This window comes from Schistocerca gregaria, chromosome 6 (assembly GCF_023897955.1).
Source record: "Schistocerca gregaria isolate iqSchGreg1 chromosome 6, iqSchGreg1.2, whole genome shotgun sequence".
Lineage (NCBI taxonomy): Eukaryota > Metazoa > Arthropoda > Insecta > Orthoptera > Acrididae > Schistocerca > Schistocerca gregaria.
Genome location: NC_064925.1, coordinates 70,507,554 through 70,530,603, shown reverse-complemented (window position 1 = coordinate 70,530,603; position 23,050 = coordinate 70,507,554). Strand labels below are relative to the sequence as shown.

At 41.3% G+C, this 23,050-nt stretch overlaps 1 protein-coding gene across 1 annotated transcript; it reads right to left on the bottom strand.

Moving 5' to 3' along the window:
- Positions 1-21,414: 21,414 nt before the first annotated feature.
- On the bottom strand, positions 21,415-22,365 carry LOC126278726 (putative nuclease HARBI1). The gene has a single exon (XM_049979001.1). The coding sequence runs from the start codon at positions 22,363-22,365 to the stop codon at positions 21,415-21,417; it is 951 nt and encodes a 316-aa protein (XP_049834958.1).
- Between the last annotated feature and the right edge of the window lie 685 nt (positions 22,366-23,050).

The window sequence follows — 23,050 nt, the reverse complement described above, 5'->3', positions numbered from 1 at the left end:
CCTACTCCGAATTTTTCTTTTGTTTCCTTTACTGCTTGCTCAATATACAGATTGAATAACATCGGGGAGAGGCTACAACCATGTCTCACTCCCTTCCCAATTACTGCTTCCCTCTCATGCCCCTCGACTCTTATAACTGCCATGTACTTACTATACAAATTGTAAATAGCCATTCGCTCCCTGTATTTTACCCCTGCCACCGTTAGAATTTGAAGGAGAGTATTCCAGTCAACATTGTCAAAAGGTTTTTCTAAGTCTACAAATGTAAGAAACGTACGTTTACCTTTCCTTAACCTTTCGTCTAAGATAAGTTGTAAGGTCAGTATTGGCCCACGTGTTCCAATATTTCTACCGAATCCAAACCAATCTTCCCCGAGGTCGGCTTCTACCAGTTTTTCCATTCGTCTGTAAAGAATTCGTGTTAGGATTTTGCAGCTCTGACTTATTAAACTGTCACATCTGTCAACACCTGTTTTCTTTAGGATTGGAATTATTGTATTCTTCTTGAAGTCTGATGGTATTTCGCCTGTCTCATACATCTTGCTCACCAGATGGTAGAGTTTTGTCAGGACTGGCTCTCCCAAGGCCGTCAGTAGTACTGATGGAATGCTGTTTACTCCTGGGACCTTGTTTCGACTCAGGTCTTTCAGTGCTCTGTCAAACTCTACACGCAGTATCCTATCTCCCATTTCATCTTCATCTACTCCCTCATCCAATTCCATAATATTGTCCTCAAGTTCATCGCCCTTGTATAGACCCTCTATATACTCCTTCCACCTTCCTGCTTTCTCTTCTTTGCTTAGAACTGGGTTTCCATCTGAGCTCTTGATGTTCATACAAGTGGTTCTCTTATCTCCAAAGGTCTCTTTAATTTTCCTGTAGGCAGTATCTATCTTATCCCTAGTGAGATAAGCCTCCACATCCTTACATTTGTCCTCTAGCGATGACCGCTTAGCCATTATGCACTTCCTGTCGATCTCATTTTTGAAACGTTTGCATTCCTTTTTGCCTCTTTTATTTACTGCATTTTTATATTTTCTCCTTTCATCAATTAAATTCAATCTTTCATCTGTTACCCAATGATTTGTAGTACCCCTTGTCTTTTTACCTACTTGAACCTTTGCTGCCTTCACTACTTCATCCCTCAAAGCTACACATTCTTCTTCTCCTGTATTTCTTTCCACCATACCTGTCAATTGTTCCCTTATGCTCTCCCTTAATGTCTGTACAACCTCTGGGTCTCTCATTTTATCCAGGTCCCATCTCCTTAAATTCCCCTTTTCATACTGTCGAATTCCTACTATTAAATTTTCGTCTCCCTTCACTACCTGAACAATTTCTTTTATCTCATCATGCATTTCATCAATTTCTTGAGCAACTACAGAGCTAGGTGGCATATAAACTTGTACTACTGTAGCAGACGTTGGCTTCGTGTCTATCTTGGCCGCAATAATGCGTTCACTATGCTGTTTGTTGTAGCTTACCCCCACTCCTATTTTTTATTTATTATTAAACCTACCCCTGCATTACCCTTATTTGATTCTGTATTTATAACGCAGTATTCACCAGCAGTCTTGTTCCTCGTGCCACCGAACTCCCACTATATCTAACTTTAAACTATCCATTTCCCTTATAAATTTTCTGACCTAACACTTATGCATTTGTGAAGTGACAGTAAATCTTTAGATTTTAGACTGATAAACAATACAATTATCTAAGGATGTTAACGCCTTGGTCCATTTCGTTAGTCTCTTGATTCCGAGCACAAATATCTTCCATGACCTCAGAGATGACAATTAAACCCATGGACATTGTGTTCATGTTAAGATAACGTGCCTAGCTACATTTACAGATTTTCAGGAATGGTTTCTAAAAAGCTTAAATAAATCATCAGTTCCAGTTATTGTCTATGGTGCTGTGTTATTTAATTTATTTTAGGAATTAAATTTCCGGTGTAGAAGGTATTATGCACTCAAACCGAGAGCTGTAACAGAATAATTTTTCGAATCCTACGCTCTTTATTTATTACGCTAATCAATATAGAAACTTGGAATGAAATTTAACTTCCACTTCGAAGCTAAAAGTCTACATTGGTGACTAGTGTAATTTGCCGGTTCATGTACTTGCAGCAGGAATTCTCCTTCGAGAACCTAACTCCTACGTTCGCTCATCTGTTACCCAAAAAGCTCGAAATCAAGATAGAGATAACAAGCAACAAACACCGTATTGCATTCTCCGTTTCCCCCGGCACAATTCATTTACGACGTTGCGACTTGGTTTTCTCCAAGAATGCGATATTGCATCTTCTATAACTGAAGCGATTCTATGATTCGTGTCATTATTTCGACACTCTTCTTGTCTGTGAGAGGGCCGCCCTGTAAGCATCCCCAAGGCGCAGAGCACGTCATCAGAGTGTTAAGGGTATTCCGTAGCAGTTTAGTCTGCGTAACAGTCAGGAGTTTCCCATTCCGTATGGCAAAATTTGGGACGATATTTAAGTTTCACGTAATACAGCATTCAATTGCAAACAAGCCATACTGATGGCAATAACGTGTTCAGATTTGTAAATTCGGTCTGTGCGTTGAGATGGAAGATAACAATGTCCTTCCAAGTTCAGTGATGAGGGTAAATTTCATTTAACAATAGTAGCGACAGAACGTAAGGATATGGGTTCACAGCAACATAGACAAGCCTGACAGAGACTCCCCAAAACTTCGTGTGCTTTGTGCCATTCTTCGAGAACATGTTTACGGACCGTTCTATTTGCGGAGAAGACGATAACAGGAACTTCGTTACCTAAATATCTCGGATCATTTTTGAACATGACGGAATACCACCTAAGTGGTACCATCATGTAAATCGTGAGAGCATTTCTCAGTAGTGAGCTGCCTCAAAGACTGACCGAAGTATGGGGGGACGGGCCTCCCAATGAATCACTGGAGTCTAAGATCATCTCATCTCACGATGTATGTTCCTGCTTTTTTCCCTCTTTATGCGTATTATTTAGGGTTTGAAGATAGCCAGTAAAGTACGCTCTGATACGGGAAGGGAAAGTATAGAAAACAGGGACAATATTATATTAACATCTATTAAGATATTTATTTTAAGTGACATGACATTGTAATTGTAATTTATTGTAATTTAAGAACACTTTTACAACCAAATCAGCACATAGCTGGAACTTAACGGAATGAAACTCTTTTACGGCTGAAGGCCTCCAAACAAGAAATCTTGTCAAATCAACACGATAAAGATCCAATTAAGACAGCAATAAAGTAGTTAAAAAACATCATAGCTAGGTAGATAGAACAAACATATGCAAGGTGCAATACCAAAGGCTAAAGGCCACAATTAAGTTTCAAAATCATAAAATATATTAACATAACCTTTTAAAGGAAGAAGGCCACATTGTTTAAGCTTGAAAGATGGATTAAAGAATTGATTTTCCAAAATTTTTAAGAAAAAAAGCAAAAATAACCATAAGCCTTAAATTTTTAGCAGTTAAAAACCGATAATTAAACACCGGTGCCACTCAGAGGCCTCCAGGGATGTCGGTCTGCCCTCGTTCACTTAGGTGAGACAGGCGGTGAGCCCAACTACACTTGATCCGTAGGAACCCAACGAGGGGACAGCCACGGACCGACCGACACAACGACTTGCTTCCCATCAATCAGTACCTGAGAACCCCAACCGGAAATGTTACAAGGTGATAATCCACAATGCAGTACGTATTAGCTGTCAAAATTACACACCATGTTGGACGCTGCATGGAATTTCGTTAGTAGCCAGGGCAGGTAATCGAAACACTAACGGCCACAAGGCAGAAAATTGCACTGGTGCACCCGAATTGTGTTCAACCAAAATAGTTAATTGCACTGCACATCGGCTAAATTTCAGCAGTAGAAATAATCGGTGTTGCTCACAAGAAACCTCCCCAACAACAAACCACCGAAACGAACCACCACAACATGGAAGGACGTGGCTTGGGTAGTTGAAACCACTACTCAACTTTAACGTCCTGGGTCGGTGAACCATGAAGCTTGTAGTGATCGGTGAGCTCCACAAATGCTTCAACACTGCCAAGGGGCTGCCAACGGACCCAGACGACTGCACCGCCGCCCTTAGCAACAGACCAACTCGCTGCAGAATGCCAAGAACATCTAAAATAGTCTTCAGTGGAAATAACGCCAACTACACACACAACCTGACAAACACTTGCACGAAAACCTGAACGATAGCCAACAATAACTAATCACGCATGAAGACACATCGGGAGTCGATGCACACACAGCACACACACACACACACACACACACACACTCACACTCACACTCACACACACACACACACACACACACACACACACACACACACACACGGCCGACTCATGTGTGATCGGCGATCCCAAACGCATCGTCCGGCAGGACGACCGACCGACGATCCACCAAGACCGTGGCCCGGCTTAGGTAACACGTGGCGGCAATGGTCGGGCGAGCCATGTCGACGCAGGCTGCAATCCGGCAGACCCAAACTCGCGATCCGAACTGCCTTACGACAGACAACTACTGGGAGGTAACAGCAGCCGATCAAAGATACTACGACAGGGAATATATGGATACGCGCTGCTAACACCGCTCACGGTCAGTCGAAGCAGCAACTCAGTGACAGTAGAAATTTAAATTAACGTAGTGAGATGGAAGTACGTTCAAAACAGGATGTCAAATACGTGATGGGGGGGGGGGGGGGGGGGGGGAGACACACGAAACACGTAAGGGTCAGGAATCTTTTAATAGCATAAGACAATATGTTACTACATAAAATTGATAAACATATTTCCAATGGTCATGAATGGGACTACTTAAAGTCACGTAATAGTTGTTCTGTAGTTCATTACGTGAAAGAATGAAATTTTTCACGCAGTATTCGCGAGTGGAACAGAGTTCCTCCGATCAGATAGTGGTACCGAAAGTACCGTTCGCCACAAACCATTAGATGGCTTGCGGAATATGATGTAGATGTAGAGCCGGACGGAGTGGGCAAGCGGTTCTAGGCGCTGCAGTCTGGAACCGCGTGACCACCACGGTTGCAGGTTCGAATCCTGCCTCGGGCATGGATGTGTGTGATGTCCTAAGGTTAGTTAGGCTGAAGTACTTCTACGTTCTATGGGACTGATGACCTCAGAAGTTAAGTCCCATAGAGCTCAGAGCTTTTTCGTAGATGTAGACGTATATTCGGAAATCGCATTGGCGTATTTCGTATTTGAAGCAATAATTATTGTCTTTAGATATTTCACTCTTTAATTTACACTTATGTTCAAAAGAGACACGATTATGAAAATGCTGTAAAATATGGATACTGAAACGTTGTGTAACAAACTGTTGGACGCAGTCAGTTAACAGTGCATGTATCGTCATCTGGGTTGCCTGTCAACAATGCAGTGTCGCTTGAAGCGATCTGCGCTGTTGCCCAGGAACATTGCGAGTCCATATAGTTCTCGTGCGCTCTAGTATTGTTTCGAGGTGTGCTGAAAAAACCGTAACTTAACAGTTAACTTAAAGAAGCTTCGATTTACTATCTGAGAAGAAGCCTAATCGTCCACTTTTCCAGCCGGACACCAGTTCTTCGGAAGAGGTATGTAATAAGTGGTCCTTTCTGTCATTGTCCGCCGTTAGACAGACATTAAGTTCGCACACACAGGATGGAATTAAATTAGGTAGTCCAAAATTACACATAAAACTGATACAACCGCCTAGGAAATAGTACAAGCTAGACACAAAAGTACAAGATATTATGCTTTCAGACTAAACGATTGCTCACAGAGGTTGGCCTATACATCATACTCGTTTGAAAACAGTAGAACGTAGTTCGGATTTATTGTTTTCATAGCTGTCTAGCGAAATTATTTTTATTAATTTTGGAATAATTTTCTATTAAAGTATGCGACCATCTTGGCTGTTCTCTCTCTAACTCAATTTAGATGTTTCATTTATTACATTACTGAGCAACTTCTTTCCGTGTATGAATGGTTAGTCTTAATATTAGTGTGTGCGCAATTCATATCTTCCACGGCAATCCTGATTTCAAATGATCATGAGTTACATATTAGTTTTTGAGTCGGTTTTATCGGCAATATTCAGTACAAACAGTCTATGGTAAATTCAGGTTTTCCTGTTAAATACACGTTTGTTCGTGTGCTTCCCTTTTTAAGGTTTAATCCTAAAAGAAATTCGCTTGCTGACATTCAGTGACTCATCCGGTATTTATTCAGTTCCCTGTCAAGGTTCTCGCAGGCCAGATTAGCTCAGACGTGTATGATTTTAAATACATTTCAGAGCACTTAACAGTCTGACTCTTCTGCAGAATTAATCAAGGATTATCGACCTATGTCAAAATTCCATACATTTTCCCAAACTACATCTACAGCTACATGGATACTCTGCAAATAACATTTAAATATATAGCAGAGGGTTCATCGAACCATTTTCACAATTCTATATTATTCTAATCTCGTATAGCGCGCGGAAAGAATAAACACCTATATATTTCCGTACGAGCTCTGATTTCCCTTATTTTATAGTGGTGATCGTTTCGCCCAAAATAGGTCGACGTCAACAAAATATTTTCTCATTCGGAGGAGAATGTTGAAGATTGGAATTTCGTGAGAAGCTTATCCACAAACTGCTTTTTCTTTCGAAGCAAATGTGCTGCGTAATTAAGTACTAGGTGGTTGTTCGAGATATCTTCTTTAATAAAATCCGAGTTCAAGTTTACATAATACTGTTTCATGCTACGTAACAGAATAATTGTCCATGGACCCATCTAACTGCGTAGTTGGACAGGTATGCTAGAACCGTTACAACTTTGCGTTATTGTCTATTCGAAGTGTGAAGCGTTGAAAGAGCACCGCACTCACACAGAATGTCGGACAATATTTTGTGTATTTGTGTCCTGCAGAAGATGTTTCGCCGGTTTCGCCGGTGGCTGCCCTGCTGTGCCTCTGGGGAGGGGAGCGAGGCAGACGACCCGCCGGAGGAGAAGACCGCCCCTGGCCACCCACTGGACAGCACGGAGGTGAGGGCCGCCGTGGTGACTGCCTTCTGAGAGGCATCGCCCGAGCAGCCGACTTGATTTAAAAGAGCCATTTTTCATCAGTCTCATGTGCACTCACTATTAGGTGTTTTGTGTAACTTGCCAATCTTTCTTAGCAAGTGGCTGGAATAAAAAATAGTGTTCTGAGTTACTGCTTCGTGTAGACTACGTTTTGAGCGTTACCTGTTATACTGTTATTTGTAAGAGTCAAGAAATGTCACTTTCTTCAGTTATGGGATTCGCTGTTGTCCTGTTAAGTGATTAGTCCTTATACATCTATGGGAGTCAAAAGTGGCACTCGCATAAGGTGTCAAACCTATTTCTATGTTTATCAATGGTATAAGGAACTAATAGCCAAAATTAATAGGGGGAAATTATGAGGAAAACATCTCTGTGGTATGTAATATAGAGCCCTTATTTTAATTTTCTCGAACATTATGCCCATTGTGTATCTCAACACTAAAATCTCGCTCGTGGGATTAGCAATACGTGGCGCGCGAGTGAAGGTATGGAAATGGAGCAGAAATAAATGAAAAATCATTCTAGCGGCGATACGGGTCAATAATCCGGAAATGCACTGACTCCAGGATATCTGAGAACGGGTAGTCTCGTACGGTGAGGTGACTGGGGAAAATCATTAGTAAATTGTTAAGTTGTTCGGCTGTTTTGAGCTATGAAAGGAGGTTGAATGACGGTGAAACCAGCAGTACTCGATTTCCTCTCCTCATCACGGTAGGTGATGGTCGGAATTATATGCTGACTGTAGAACAGGATTGGACGCTACCTGTGGCAGGTGTAACGACAGGGGACAGTGCTGGTACAGGCACAACGGCCTTATCCCCTATATCCATGACCACTTGTCTATTGTATTCCAGAGGCGGCCAAAATATTCGGTCATATTATTTTGGATCATCAGTATAAGTTAGCAGCACACAGACCACCATGAAACGTTGCGGAGTGGAAATGCGCATGCTCGCCTCTCTCCACGTAAGTGCAGAAGTGAGTTTACAGCCATGGTCCAGATGAAGTCGTTGGAATACATCACAGTACAAGGTCATGTTGTGAATCAGACTGTCTCATCGTACGGAGCTTCGAGCAGTGATAGTCTTTTGATAATGTTCAGATTACTATGCAGAATAACAAGCTCTTAAGGATCCACACCTGAACAAATGAAATGCAGGAGAAAAATTTCTACACCAATATAATTACACAATATTTATAATGTCACAATATTGACTGTTAAAAATTTATCATTTCCGTTCAATTTAAATATGTACTGAGGAGATGTACGAAAGAACTGGCTATACTTAATTTACTTTAATGATTTGAATTATTGTGAATACATCTTCTTTCAGTTTGTATCACGTGGAACACATTTAGCAACGTCTTAACATAATCCATTATATCTTTTTCTCACAGGAGCCAGCATTAGGAACAACAGCGGCGTCACCAGCCGTGTCGCCAACTGCAACACTTCAGGTTTCGCCAGCCACGTTGCCGGACACAGGAGGAGAGCCAGCAGAAGCCACAAGAGAAGTGGCGCCTCCACCTGCGTCACCATCCACAGTACGAGTCGAACGACCAGCTGCACCACAAGTGGTTGCACCAGCCACGTCACCAGCCACACCAGCAGTGGCCACGGAAGCCACAACACAACTGGCGTCGCCAGCCCTTATGCCGTCCACAACACAACTGGAACCATCAGCTGCAACACACGTGGCCTCCCCAGCCACGTCCCCATCTACAAAACATTTCTCATCAGGCATTACACAAGTGACGTCAGCACCTACAATTGAAGTGGCGTCGCCACACACAACAAGAGCAATTCTTCGGGCCTCATCGCCAGGCAAAACAGAAGTTACATCACCAGCAGCCCATCTAACCACAAAACGTGTAGCCTCATTACCTTTAGGGCAGGTGGTGTCCAAAGCATCGTCGTCTGCCTCCACACGAATAGCATCCGCCATCCCCATTGCGTGCAACAGCAGGCATCTTATCACCAGTCCTCTAGGCAGATACAACACTCATCAAGTCACCAGTCCAGTTGCCAGATACAAAACCCATCAAGCCACTAATCCTGTTGCCGGATACAACACACTCTGTGTTGCCAGTCCTGCTGCCAGATACAGCATGCGTTCTGTCACCAGCCCTGCTGTGGGATACAACACGCATCAAACCACCTATCCTGTTGCCGGATTCAGCACACGCTGTGTCACCAGTCCTTCTGCCGGATACAACATACGTTCTGTCACCAATCCTGTTGCTAGCTACACCATGATTCGTGTCGCAAGATTCTGAATGTCAGTGAAATATATCATTTGTTCTTATCACACTTTTGATTAAATAAATACGAAATGTTATGTCTTATATACTGAGTCTATTTTTAATTATACTGATATATGCGTATGGGTACACGACATTGTAATGTGTGTGGATAAACTTTAATGTCATCACTAGTACGTAACCTTATAGACTTCTAGTACTTGACAATTCATCCTAAGTAATTTACCCGATACCAATTTTACTGCAGTGTTAATGGACATGAAAAGAAAACATTGATATTTAGAGGTGAAAGTTACGAATAGAGGATTATCACTACTGCGCAAAACAGATAAAAATCCCTTTCATGGCTATGATTGCGCTGAGATATTGCGAAGTGGAGCACATGATTACAATTTTAGAGATTGGTCATTTTTCGAATGAAATTTAAACTGAAACAGTCTTGCTGTGTGCCTAGATTAGATACATGGTAGCAGCTAGTTTTCCTTTGGAGTTATTCGTAGGTATATCAACAGTCATTGCTCCCAAACAAAGTTTTGTGGAGCAAGAGTCTGTGTCACCTGCAAAATTTGGCGAGTCCTGCATATTTGCATCAAAACAACCAAACCTTCCATAGTTGTAATGGGACTTTATTTTGCGGACCCCCACCACAGAATACACCAGGAAGAACTGATATGAGAAAGTTCAATTAATGCTGTTTAGAGTGGGTGGCATTAGAGAGAGTTCAAAGATCTGATAACACATAATCTGTGCTCACATGGTTATGCCAGTGTTGCAGATAGATCAAAACAATTGTGCATGTGAACCAAGAAATCCTTCCTCATACACGTTAATATTCTAAATAATACGTGTCGAAAAACGTAGCAGCCACTGAAAATACACATTTCTGGGTGTTCTCGCTGCAGTTTTGTATATACTCCAGACAGCAAACGCTGTGCGTTCCTACAAACTTCCAGTGCACGATCCGTCTTTGTCTTTTCCTGAGATGCTGCGAATATTGCATGATGAGAAATGTAGGGGGCTGTAACTCTTACATTCGCTCCATTTTGTCGTGTTCCAACAGTACACTGATAACTTTTTTAAATTTCTTTCCTGGTACACGTAATGTTATCAGTCACGCTATTGCTTTCGTGTATAAAACTACTTTCAGAACATAACGAAAAAGGTTTTCCACTTGATGCCTTCCTGATTTCCAAAATTAATGTTTAAAAAGCTATTCGACATTAATACTTCCTAATTTAGGGTTCGAGTAAGGCAAGCCGAACATACTGTACAAAAAAAGTAGAAACTTCTGTACAGTGGCTCTTTTCGTATCGGTACATAGTAGAGTTTCTGCACATAGGAAATGCAGTCTACGCCCCATCCCCGAAAACCATATTACTTACAAACTGAAGAGGAACAGAGTCAGTCAAGCTGTGAGAAATGCAAAACTCAGGCATACGCACGCATTTACCGTTAGCAGAAGTGATCAGCTGTCATATGAAAAAACATCCGTGGTCTTGGTGTAGGCAGAACGAATGCTGCAACTGATTCCATTGCTCCAGCCCACGAATTCAGCCGGTACTTCACATTACCTACAACCACAACTGAACCACAAACGAAACAGAGGCTCATTAACTACTTCTTACGGGTAGACATTAATGTCTTTACTTTCCAGCTAAAGATAATAAATTAGTTGTCTGTTGAGGATAAGAGCCATCATTCTACATTTAAAACATTGAATGTCGTTTTAAAAGACAGCTCTAGATATTCGCAATTTTTTTTCGTTTGCATTGATTTCAGTAATTGGTATTTTCCAATTCATTCACTATTTAATTTCGTTCTTAGTGAGTTTGAGATAATTTGGTTTAATTTTTTTTATTTGATGAGAGTCTTTACTTTTTCATTTTAGTTTGTAGGTATGGATTTATCTATTCCAATGAACTTCAATGATTTAAATGATGCTATGGGTGTAGACATGATGGCCACGATTTTTACATATGTATGGTCTTGTTGCCGGTTATGATCGATGTCGTGAGTGCGGCGAACATATGCGCCAGACCAGTGTGTCGGCTTGCTGCACTCACGACTTATTCGTGTGGCGCTGTCGCAAAGACCGGTTGTGGCGGTCTATTAGACGAGGAACATAGATCGAGAAATCTAAGTTCGCATAGGATGATATCGTAAAAATTACATATTGTTGGTTTTTGAGTTATCCTCTGTGGCTGTGTGTGCATGATGTCGTGTGAGTGAGCGTACAGTTGTATATTGGTACTCTTTTTGGAGGTAAGTGTGTGGGGAATATTTGAAGTATAGAGCCCGTTGGGAGGCCGGGTGTTACAATCCAAATCGACGAGTCGCATTTTGGCAAAAGGAAGTACAACAGGGGGAATCTCCTGTAGGATTATGGGCTTGGGGTGCCGTAGTTTCAGGCCAAGAATGTGACGAAGTGGGTTTTGAAGGTGTTCCCAATCGAATGAAGGTAGGTTTGGCTACATTAATTGGAGATAAAGTTTGAAGCGGGTTCTGTAGTGATTTCAGATGGTTTTTCGTCTTATAGGGATTTGGGAATACGGGTTATTAGCATCATGTTGTTAATCACAATATTAAATTCGTATCTTTATCCACGGGTCAACTGAAGGGCAGGATACAAGTATTGTGTATGGCCCTATCTTTCGTCATCCGTAGCACTGGTATCCTATTTTTCAATTGACATACATTCAAGTACAGAATACGCATGTTATAAATGTCGTTATCTCCCATTCGCTAGTACTACTTTTCTGTTCTTCAAATGGTTCAAATGTCTCTAAGCACTATGGGACCTAACTCCTGACGTCATCAGTCCCCTAGACTTAGAACTACTTAAACCTCTCTAACCTAAGGAGAACACACACATCCATGCCCGAGGCACTATTCGAACCTGCGATCGAAGCAGCTGCGCGGTTCCGGACTGAAGCGCCTAGAACCGCTCGGCCACAGCGGCCGTTCCAACGAAGTTGACCAGAGTCATATTTCATTGTGATTTTAACTCTGTTGAAACTTCCTGGCAGATGAAAACTGTGTGCCCGACCGAGACTCGAAGTCGGGACCTTTGCCTAACGCGGGCAAGTGCTCTACCATCTGAGCAACCGAAGCACGACTCACACCCGGTACTCACAGCTAGTTTTAATCTGCCAGGAAGCTTCATATCAGCGCACACGAAACGAAAACTAGAAGATCTTTATGTGAGGTCTGGAGGTGACAGTATCATCCAAGAGGAAAATACATAACTCTACCACCCAATCCTAACATGGCAGAGTACAAAACATAAAATAAAAAAGAACACAAGATACGAAATGAGGCAACATAACAGCACTCTGATATCAAAAGCGCAGTGCTGCAACGTTTCCATGAGTTGTATGCTGCAGTAGACATGGATGAGAACCTCCAACCAGTTTTTCAAATTGTTATTGTTGACGTGCCGGTAGAAGCGGACAACACTTCTGCCAGCTAACTATTTACGGAGGCCTGAAACACTAACATTGGTTACTATTTATTTACAGTTCGTACAAAACAGATACGCGTTTCAAAGGAATACTAAACTTCAAAGTAGTCACCAGCATTGTGTATAGCCCGTTGTCAGCGATGTGGAAGTCGTAGGATACTCTTAGCAGTCCCAGTTGTGTTAAAAGTTCGAGCGGCGCGGTCTATTGCTCGACGAATTTGTAGTACTTCTAAAGCGAATGCCGTGACGTGTGTCCGTTAGTTTAGAAATCGAGTTGAACTCACGAGGGCTTAGGTTGGGGGTGTGCACTAGGTGGTATAGCACTTAGCAGGCCAATCTTTCAAACAAATCAATAACAGCTTGCACTGTACGAGCTCGAGCATTGTCCTGCAAAATGATGGTCACGTCCTGCAGAAAGTGTCATCACTTCAGTCTCTATGCTGTTCATTCTTGGAGCACAACCTACGAGCAGCATAATTAAAGTATGATTACCAAACCTCCGCAGCCCACAACTTGAGTGAATACTACGACGAAACAGGCACGGATATATGTGAAACAAATGGTGCGTGATATCAGTTTCAATTTTGGAAGGCTTTCTTTGGAATCTTTCTCGGATTTATGCTAAAAGCAGTAAAGAAGTTAGGTATCAGCAACAAATACTCACCACTTGTGAGAGTCATCTTTGGAGGGGCGCAGTAAAAAAATCACGATCAGTGGAAAACTAACTGGGTCATTCCCTCGGTGGCGCCCATTGTCGGCGGCCCACCACGCAACTGCGGTCAGACCGCTGGTAACGAAATTCAAAAGCTCATTCAGACCTGACCTTATTACTAAAGAAAATCGTATTTAGAGTGTTTGCAGATGATTTGAGCATATTCGTGTCGACACAAGACCAGACACAGCACTCACAAGATATACTGAACACATGCTGTCCAACAAAGGCAGCCATGATAAATAGTAACAGATCCAAGGTAATGAACTTGTTGAACAAATTTAGGGCCAGAATTGACCTACATTATAAGCCAAGTCCCCTGATGAGCCAGGAAGATAAACTGGTGAAAGACTTCATTTTATCGGAAGCGTATTAAATAGGGTCCATTTTGCCATTGCCAGCGCCAATAGAAGTCTACTGTATTTCGTAAGCCGTGGAAATATTTTCAAGGTACAGTACAGCACAATAGCACTACACTTTGATCAGGGTGGGATCGGAATGATAGATACTGAAGCAAATTGCAGATGCGTGCTGGTACTGTAAATGGGCTGCTTCTCTGTTGGGAGCGCTGTGTAGTGCTTAGTATTGGATCTCTGACTGCGGTTTCTTCGTAAGAGACTCTTTGGCTGGTTGGACTCGTTGTTGGAAGTTAAAACCAGTAGTGTTGTGCAGGGGGAAGTTAGTCGCCAGCAGTGATGGAAGTACTGTCGGGCAGTTGGAGGGGAACAGCCAGCAATATGGACGTTAGATGTGAGAAAGTAGAATTGTTTGAGATCTGAAGTGTTAGCGTAGGCTAACAATCTGTACATGTTCGACTTGGAGACTGAATATTATTCATGATTACATACCTTTGTACTAGATGTCAATGACGATTTATATTCGTGTCTGAACTGAATGTCATATTATTAAAGTAAAAAAACCATTATCTGGATTGCAACAAAATCTTTCCTTTGCTAACCACATGCCTATCAGTAGTTAGTGGCTTTAGTAGTTAGAATCTTTTATTTAGCTGGCAGTGTTGACGCTCGCTGTATTGCAGTAGATTGCGTGATTTCCTTCCATCCAGGGCCATTCTTCTGAATTAATTATTTGAAGTCAGGTCATCTTTTTTGGAGCAGTCGGATTGCGTTGCGCTACGATATTGTGGGTCTCAGTCATTCAGCAATTTAAGTGCAGCCACACTCATTTAAATAAAGAAGTTTCAGTACTCATTGTCCTTAAAAGATCAAAATTCAGCCGTACCAACTTGGTAAGTGTGCTTCCAAAAGCAGATCACCCCAGAAGTTAATCAGCACCTGTTAGCAGGGCAAAATACACTGTACAACAGAATTAAAGGATCCGTTTTTCGAAATTCCATAATTAACACCATTAAGCAACAGAAATATGAAATCTGGCTCAAAGTGCCTACAGCCTTCATAGACAATGGTGCAAAAACTTTCGGCCTGCTACGCCACCCTTGGCTCGATGACACTTCAAAACAGGATTAGATTGAGGGGGTACAGGAGAACACGTATGTGCTGAAGACTGTGCTGCGCATAAAAAGAGTAAGAAGTCTGCGAATGAAACTGTTAACTGTTGTCACTGACCAGAGTGTGGGGCAGATCTTTGATTCAGATTATCTGAGTGGGAGGCTCTGCCGTGTTGAAGTGGAGGTTGGCAGCTCTGTGAAACGGGAATAAGTGTCAATGACAAGCAGTCAACAAGCAACCAAAAGGGAGGCAGTGAAGTCTACACGGACCCACTCAAAAGACTGACAGCCCAGACCATCGAGCATAGCTTTGTCGGGGAGCGACCTGATATACTGCGCATTTAGATAAAGCAGAGATTAAATGTTCAAATTCGTGATTAATTGAAAGCTTTAGACATGGCGACTAGCCAAGATCTTGGTGGATGAGGTGTCGCAATGATCCTTATGCAGAAGGTGAATAATGTCGTGCCGAGAGAATCGCCAACGACCTCTTGCAGAACAGCATATCACTGGGGACAACAAAAAATCGCCATCGACGAGCGTGTGTGTATGTCTGAACGAAAAATAATTGTGGATGGCCCTCCTTCCGAAACATATCGCCTCAGCTGAATGGAGAACGGGGTCGGCGGTGACGGCTTGAGCAATGGAAGAACTGGTAATAGAGAATCCATACACAGTGCGCCAAGCTATCTCGTCGAGGTAAAAGCAGAGAACATCATTCTGATCGAAACCAGGGTCAGATCCCATCAGGAAATGCGAAACGGCGACTGCGTTTGAATTATAAGTTACTTGCGGAAATGAATACCATAGTTACATCTACTAAGGAACAGGGCCCAACTCTGAAGTCTATGACTTGTGTTATACGCAAAGTGTGCCGCGGGGCTAAAGAGGGACATAGCGGCCTGTGATCAGACACCAATTGAGATATAACACCGTAGAGGAACATATAAAACTTGCTGATAGGATACATCGTAACAAGCGCATTGTTCTCTATTTGAGAATACTTCTTCTGTCCATCATTAAGCGTCTTTGACACGAAGAAAATGGGCTGTTATGAATCATTTGCACAACGCTACTACAAAACGAGCTCCACAGTATACTGCGACGGGTCAGTTGCCACCACAAATTGCAGCACCAGCTGATAGCGGTCAAGTACGGGGCAGAACGGCGGACGTTCTGCAAGGTCTGGAATGCGTGGTCTCAGGCAGGAGTTCACTCTAACGCTGCACCTTTCTTAAGCTGTTGATATCAAGGAAATGAAACGAAAGCTACTTGCAGAAGGAACATGTGGCAATACGTGACTTTGCCTAAAAATGCCTCGGACCCGCTCATATACGAGGGGCGAAAGGGCCGTAATAGGCGGTGTGTGGCTGTCGGTTGACTGAAACCCCCCACATGAAATAAGATGTCCAATGTATTCAATGCAGGGTTAGAAGAAATATGACTTTCCCAAATTGAACTTTAGTTCTGCGGCACACGATGTCTGAAACAAAAGACTATTTTTGTGAAGATGGTCTTCACTGGTGCGACTGGTAACGACAGTCTCGTCGAGGTGATTGATATAAAAGTGAATTCGCTGGCTATGTTGTTCTAAATAGCGCTGAAAAATGGCCGGCGAACTTACAACGCCAGAAACATTTCGGTCTTAAATGGAGAGGCCTTATGGCATACATTACAAGAATCACATATAATTTGTCATCAAGTTGAGCTGTTAATGTACTTCCAAGGAATCTATTTTTGAAAAATACTGTGCACCCGCAGCTACGTCACACGTTCGTCCGAGCGCAGATGGTTGTATGTATCAACCGCAGACTTTGAATTAACTGGCAGCTCAAAGTCACAACAGACACGGACTATGGCCGTTGGCTTTATGAAAATGACTAATGTTGTAGCCGCGTGACTGGATCAATTAGCTTCCATGACGCCTAATGCGGTCAATCGGTCTAATTCTTGGTTCACTTGTGCACGAAGTGGTGCATTCCTGGCACGGAAAGGAAGCTGTCATGCCGTCCATTTGAATGGGATACGCACTACATAATTAGCAGCCTCCTTGAGTCCCGGGAAAAAAAGCGCACAATATTCCTGGCAAACATAATTCAGCCGTTGATAAGGCACAAAATCAGATACAAAATAAACGGAATCGGATGTCGTAAATCTAAAAGCCCGGATAGCGTCCAAAACGAAGAAATTTCCCGTAAACGACCTGTCCATTACTAGCAATATCACTGGGCGCACCAGAGCCTTGTACGTTGTTCCCGCGGTAAACTGGCAGAGGTTAGGTATTTGCTGTATATTATAGCCGAGAACGTGGCGCAAAGTTGCTGATAGCGGAGGAGAACCGAGCCGGACGAAAGTATTAAAATTTAACAGCGTGGCTGCTGAACCCCTGTCCACTTGGAAGCGGAAAGTGGGAATCCGTTACTATGCTCATTGATGAACAGTGTGTTACAAACAGTTGCATTTTCTTCATATCCATGACTAATATCATTAATTTCCGCATGTTTAGATGTGAGGGGCACAGAGGAATCTGACCGAGAATAGCACGCAATGCGACCTTGCTGATGACACAGACGGTGCAGCGCTCATGGCCGAGTGCACCAATCCCGGTCAAAAAGCATGATAACCAATGTCCCGCGATCATGGTTAAAGTAAATCGCGTTTAAAATGTTTCTGCAGTGCACCAACGTTAATCGCTGGTCAGCAAACCGTCGTCAGCCAACTGTGCATTTGACAGCGGTAAACTCTCTACATTGCAATGGAACGTGCCCTGGCAACCCAAAGATGTTATTAAACGTGAAATTGCACAGATAATCGCTGGTGCCACGTTCTATCTTTGCTGTTTTTTCCGTCGACAAGCAGAAGTGTGTGTAGGTACCTTGGTACCTATTTCTGATCTATTGGTTTCTTTTTTGGAGAATAATGGAGAATAAGAGAAGAACACCGAATTTCTCGAAGTACGAATAGATGTACTTCTTGAACTGGTGGGTACAAATGCATCCGTTCTTGAAAATAAGTAAACCGACGGCTGCAGCTTAAAAGAAAAACAGGCAATGTGGTCCCATGTGGAGGCTCAATTTAATTCTACTTCTGGTAAGTTTACTCATAAATGAATAACTTTTCTATGTTAATCGTAAGCGTAGGATATGGCACACACTGGCTTTTAGTTTGAAATTTGAAACTGTTATTGGCGTACCACTGAAATACGTGATAGGACTATGTACATTTACGGCTGGAATTGTTTTGTTAGTTTTAAATTTAAAATCCAATGCCGTGCTACTATTAACTAAATATTATGTGACTAACGGAAGCTTTTATGTTGAAAATTGTGAACATACGTTTCTCATTTAGCCCTGTGCCGTATTCTTCATATATGCCTATACCACTTTCTTTTTAATGAACTGATATGTAAACAAAAGCCATATACAGATCTTAGATTTTTATTGCAGTTATACGTTAAGAGCCTCAGAATGCAAAATGGACTTATGAACGTAAATAATATAAGAATTAATTTATGGTACTACAAACTACATTTATTTAATTTCAGCTGTGACAAAAAGATTCCGTGACAGGCTGAAAACCTGTTATGAAAATATGAAAAGAAGACTTCGAAAAGACCTTGTAGAAGAAAAGATGGAAGTGTATAAAACAGGTGGGGGGAAGCCTACACAAAAAACCACGATCAATGATCGGGCTAAACTATTAGAAATTATTGGTTCCTCAATGAAACCGTTAACAAATTCATATGATTCCGATGCACAGTTTAGCATGACTGTGGATGTTGTCAACATGGAGAGCAGTGCAGTGAGAACACGCCACCTGCTTCAGTTGTAGAGTTGGCAGAGTGCACAGAATCTAGCGCTTCCCACACACCTGTCATAATACTAAGTAAAGAGACACCAAATAATGTTCTGGTCGATGTCACCTAGCTGCAATCTGTTTCACAGTCTCCTGATCAAACCAACGAAAACATTTGCACGCCTAAAAATACATGGCATCGTCGCAGGATGCCTGCAAAACCAAGGCCATCGGGTTCGGGAACAGTGATTGACAATGTGTGCAAGAAGAGAGTGGAACTACGGGAGGCCCAATTACTCATGATGAAGGCAGACCACCAAAAGGAGCTGAGGGTAAAAAAATTAAAGATTCTGGCCCTGAAAGAAAAACTAAAGTACTGGAAGCAGAAAAATGCCAGTGACATGTGACTTTTTTTCCTGTGACAGTGAATTTTTTTAATTTTTTCTGCTATGTTGTATTTTGTCCAGTGTATTAAAGTTGTCTCACAGTTGAAATTGTTTCTCTGTGTTTTTCCTGTTAGTGATACTGCTTCTATCCTAGTTGGTGTCTAATATCTGCTTACAGCTTATTTGGTCTGGACTAAGTTTCATCCAATCACTTAAAATTAGAATTACTTCATATGTAAAAACAGATTAGCAACACTGCAGTTTACACAAGTAAGCTACATGTCAGTTGCAGGCCTGCAGCCATAACATTAGGTGCCAATTTCTACTTAAATGACTTAACAATGAGGTAGACTGTTAATGAAACAAAATAATAGTAATAAAGCATCCTTGTTACTCTAACTTTGGAATAAACATATGTGCTGTAACAGTTATATACATGAGGCCCAATGTTATCATGTTTTGCATTGTCTGTACCAGAATATCCTAACATATTTTGTGTGTGCCATTTTCCGTGCTATACTCTGCACCAGGTAATGTTTATAATGGGAACCTATACCTTTTACGACAATACAATTTGAAGTGAGGCATGTTGAGAAGTAAATTGCTGTGGTGGGTTCTCTTTTCTGCAAAAGTAAGCATAGCATATGTGGCTTTCCTAGCCACACCACTTGGTAATGTGTGTGGTGTAAACCTGTAACATTTATCATAACAATATTTGTAGAGAGGCATTATTGAATAATACATTGCTAATATGGACAGTAGTGAGATTAGCATTGTGTGGCTTCTCTAGCAATACTCTGCAGCTGTTAATGTCTACAATGTCAGCCCATAACTTTTACCACAGCAAAATTTGTAGCAAGATATTTTCAGAAATGTATTCCTATGATGGGTTACTGTTTTCTGCTATAGTAGTCATAGCATGTGTGGCTTTCTTAGCAATACTGTGCACCTGCTAATGTTTATGATGGCAACCCATAACTTCTGACACAACTGTATTTGTAGTGAGGCATTTTTCTGTGGAACTATGCAATGACAAGGAATTCCCTTCTCTACAGATGAGCATTAAATATGTGAAAAAACTGCATCAATATCAGTGACAGAGTGAGGGAGGGAGTTTCCCTCAGTAATAACTTAAAGTATGACATTTTCGTACCCTCAACCCACAGCATTACAGTTCTGCTTTCATATCCTCCGAAGTAGCACACTTCTTAACTAATTATTGCTCTTGTACTGATCCCCAAATTATGAGACATTGCTGACAAAATTCCATTGCCTTTTATAGCAATGAGTAGCTGTTTTTGTTGGCAATTTCTTAACACAAATTTGTCTTCAATTTCATGTATTTTTTTAATGCCATACAGTTGTACATAATATTGTGTAAAGTGCTGCTACACGCATGACTGACTAGAATTAACATCGTAATTCAATTCTTTGCACAACCTTATGGCCACACACACTTATGCTTAAGAAAATCATATTGTAAATAAAGAGTAGTGATTAATATAGAAAAAATTTAAGAAATAAACAATCCCAATCTGACATTTTATGTTATTACACAAATGATTATTTATTTTGTGCCCATGTGTGTACTGCATATTCACAATTTTAAGCTAATCTAGGTGATAAGACTGCATTAATACTGAGGAGAAGTGCAGTAAAATATTCTCTAAACTGAAAGGTTCTAATAATGAAGAATGTGTTCTTTTAATATTGCATAACTGTTGGACATTCACATGTTTGTTGTAACAGTAGAAAATTTAAGAGATGTTCAGGATCTATAGTAAACATAATACAGAAATATCCATTAAATTTTATTCTACTCGCTTTTACTCTCACACTCTCTAAATGTAATGGAGTCATTTGTTCTCAAATTTAAGTACATACCCAGAAACTGAACATGTATATAAATAACAGAGTACTGCATTGCTTTCACAACCAATGTGATGCAAGAAATATATCTTTAATAGATAATTAGCAACAGTTCCACACTAAAAGAAATATCTCAGAAAAGCAGCAGTTGGGTAATTGTCTGTAGGCTGCACATCCTGTCCCTGGCACAACAAAACCTCAAATTTCGCATCACACACCCAGTTCAGTTCGCTAGACAGCAGAAACAAAATAGATTACATGCTGAAATAATCTAAAAAATTGAAAATACGGCGAAATCCCATACCTATAACCATAATTTTTCATTACGAACAATGTCTGAATTTGTGTTAGATTATCGGAAATGTTCATTAATTATAGCACGGCGAACTGCTCTTCCAGGTAATGTATCATCTCGATACATCTGCTGTCCAGGTAGCACTGGTTCGTTGTCTTCAATGTTGGGGTCTCTCTCATCACGTAACTGATTTAAAAGTCGAGAAATATCAGAATCTTCTGGTGGTTCTTCACTGCTTGTACTCCTTACAATATTATGCAAGACAGCCGTACCCACAACGATTGACATTGCTTCCTGTGGATTACATCTTATTCCTGCAGATAATATGGGAAATCTTCTCTTCCACATACCGTATTTTCTCTCAACAGTGTTTCTAGTCTTAATATGAGACCTGTTATATCGATGCTCTGCTTCATTTTGCGGATTTAATAGTGGAGTTAACAAGTAGGATTTACATGCATAACCACTATCTCCCAATAAGTGACCTTGTGGTATTTCTCCGTTTTCAAATTGAGCTCTGCGAGCGCAGTTGAGAAATATGGTACTGCCGTGCGCAGAGCCCGGCCATCGAGCGACAATATCTCTTATTAACAAATTGTGATCACTAATGGTTTGACAGTTAAAGGAAAAATATGATTTCCTATTGCGGAAAAGTTCAGTATTATGTTCTCCATGAGACTGAATTCTTATATGGGTACAATCCAAGGTACCATGAACGCCAGGAAATCGGTCCAATTGACTAAAACCATACATCACAGAGCGCACTTCTTCTCTTGTAGGAAATTTTATAAAGCGAGGAGACAGTGATGCTATGATGTCTGATACGCCACTGATGATTCGTTGTGCTGTTGTACGATGTATATTACTGTTGTCCCCAATAAGAATATTAAATGCACCTGTTGCATATGCCCTTAAAGTAATCAAAAGTCTGTTTAACGGAGAAACAGGGTTATTCCGATCAGTAGGAAATTCTAACCTATCAATAATTTGATTTAATAACCACCACATTGTTTCTTTTGACAGACGAAATCTCTCTTCAAACTTCCTGTCACCATAATCTTCCAAAGGGTTTCCCCTTTCCACAATTACTCCAACACGATTTCGGTCACGATTTAAATGGTCAAGGTATAACAAAATCTTCCTCAATGCCATCCATAACATCAAAACGCGCCGCCATCTTAATAGCGTATGCTTCTAAAACCGTGAATATGTCGAGTAAACCGGGAAAGAGCCTCAGTTAAATATAACCGCTGTCGTTTCCCTCGTTTAACTTAGATCGATGTTGGTGCACCAGAATACTGCCCTGACCAGGATTATATATCGACTTAACCGCGGTTAACTGTTAATCGAGATTGGTGCACTCGGCCATCACTGTTGTAGACAATCCGGTAAGTAGTGAACAAAACAATCATGACGGGAGAGCTGGAGCTTGCGAAAAATTTGCCGCTACGCCATTTCATTACATTAAATATGGTATTAACAAGTTCTAATGATAAATTCTTCAGCTTGCAGTTGTTGCTGCTGTTGACCTTCAGTTAAATTAATGAATGTAGAATAATCTATTTAAGTTAAACATTTAATAACTCTCAAATACAAACCTTCAGCTCTCCTTAGTTTCGTTCACTGAAGAGCCAAAGAAACTGGTATACCTGCCTAATATCATATAGGGCCCCCACGAGCACTCAGACGTGCC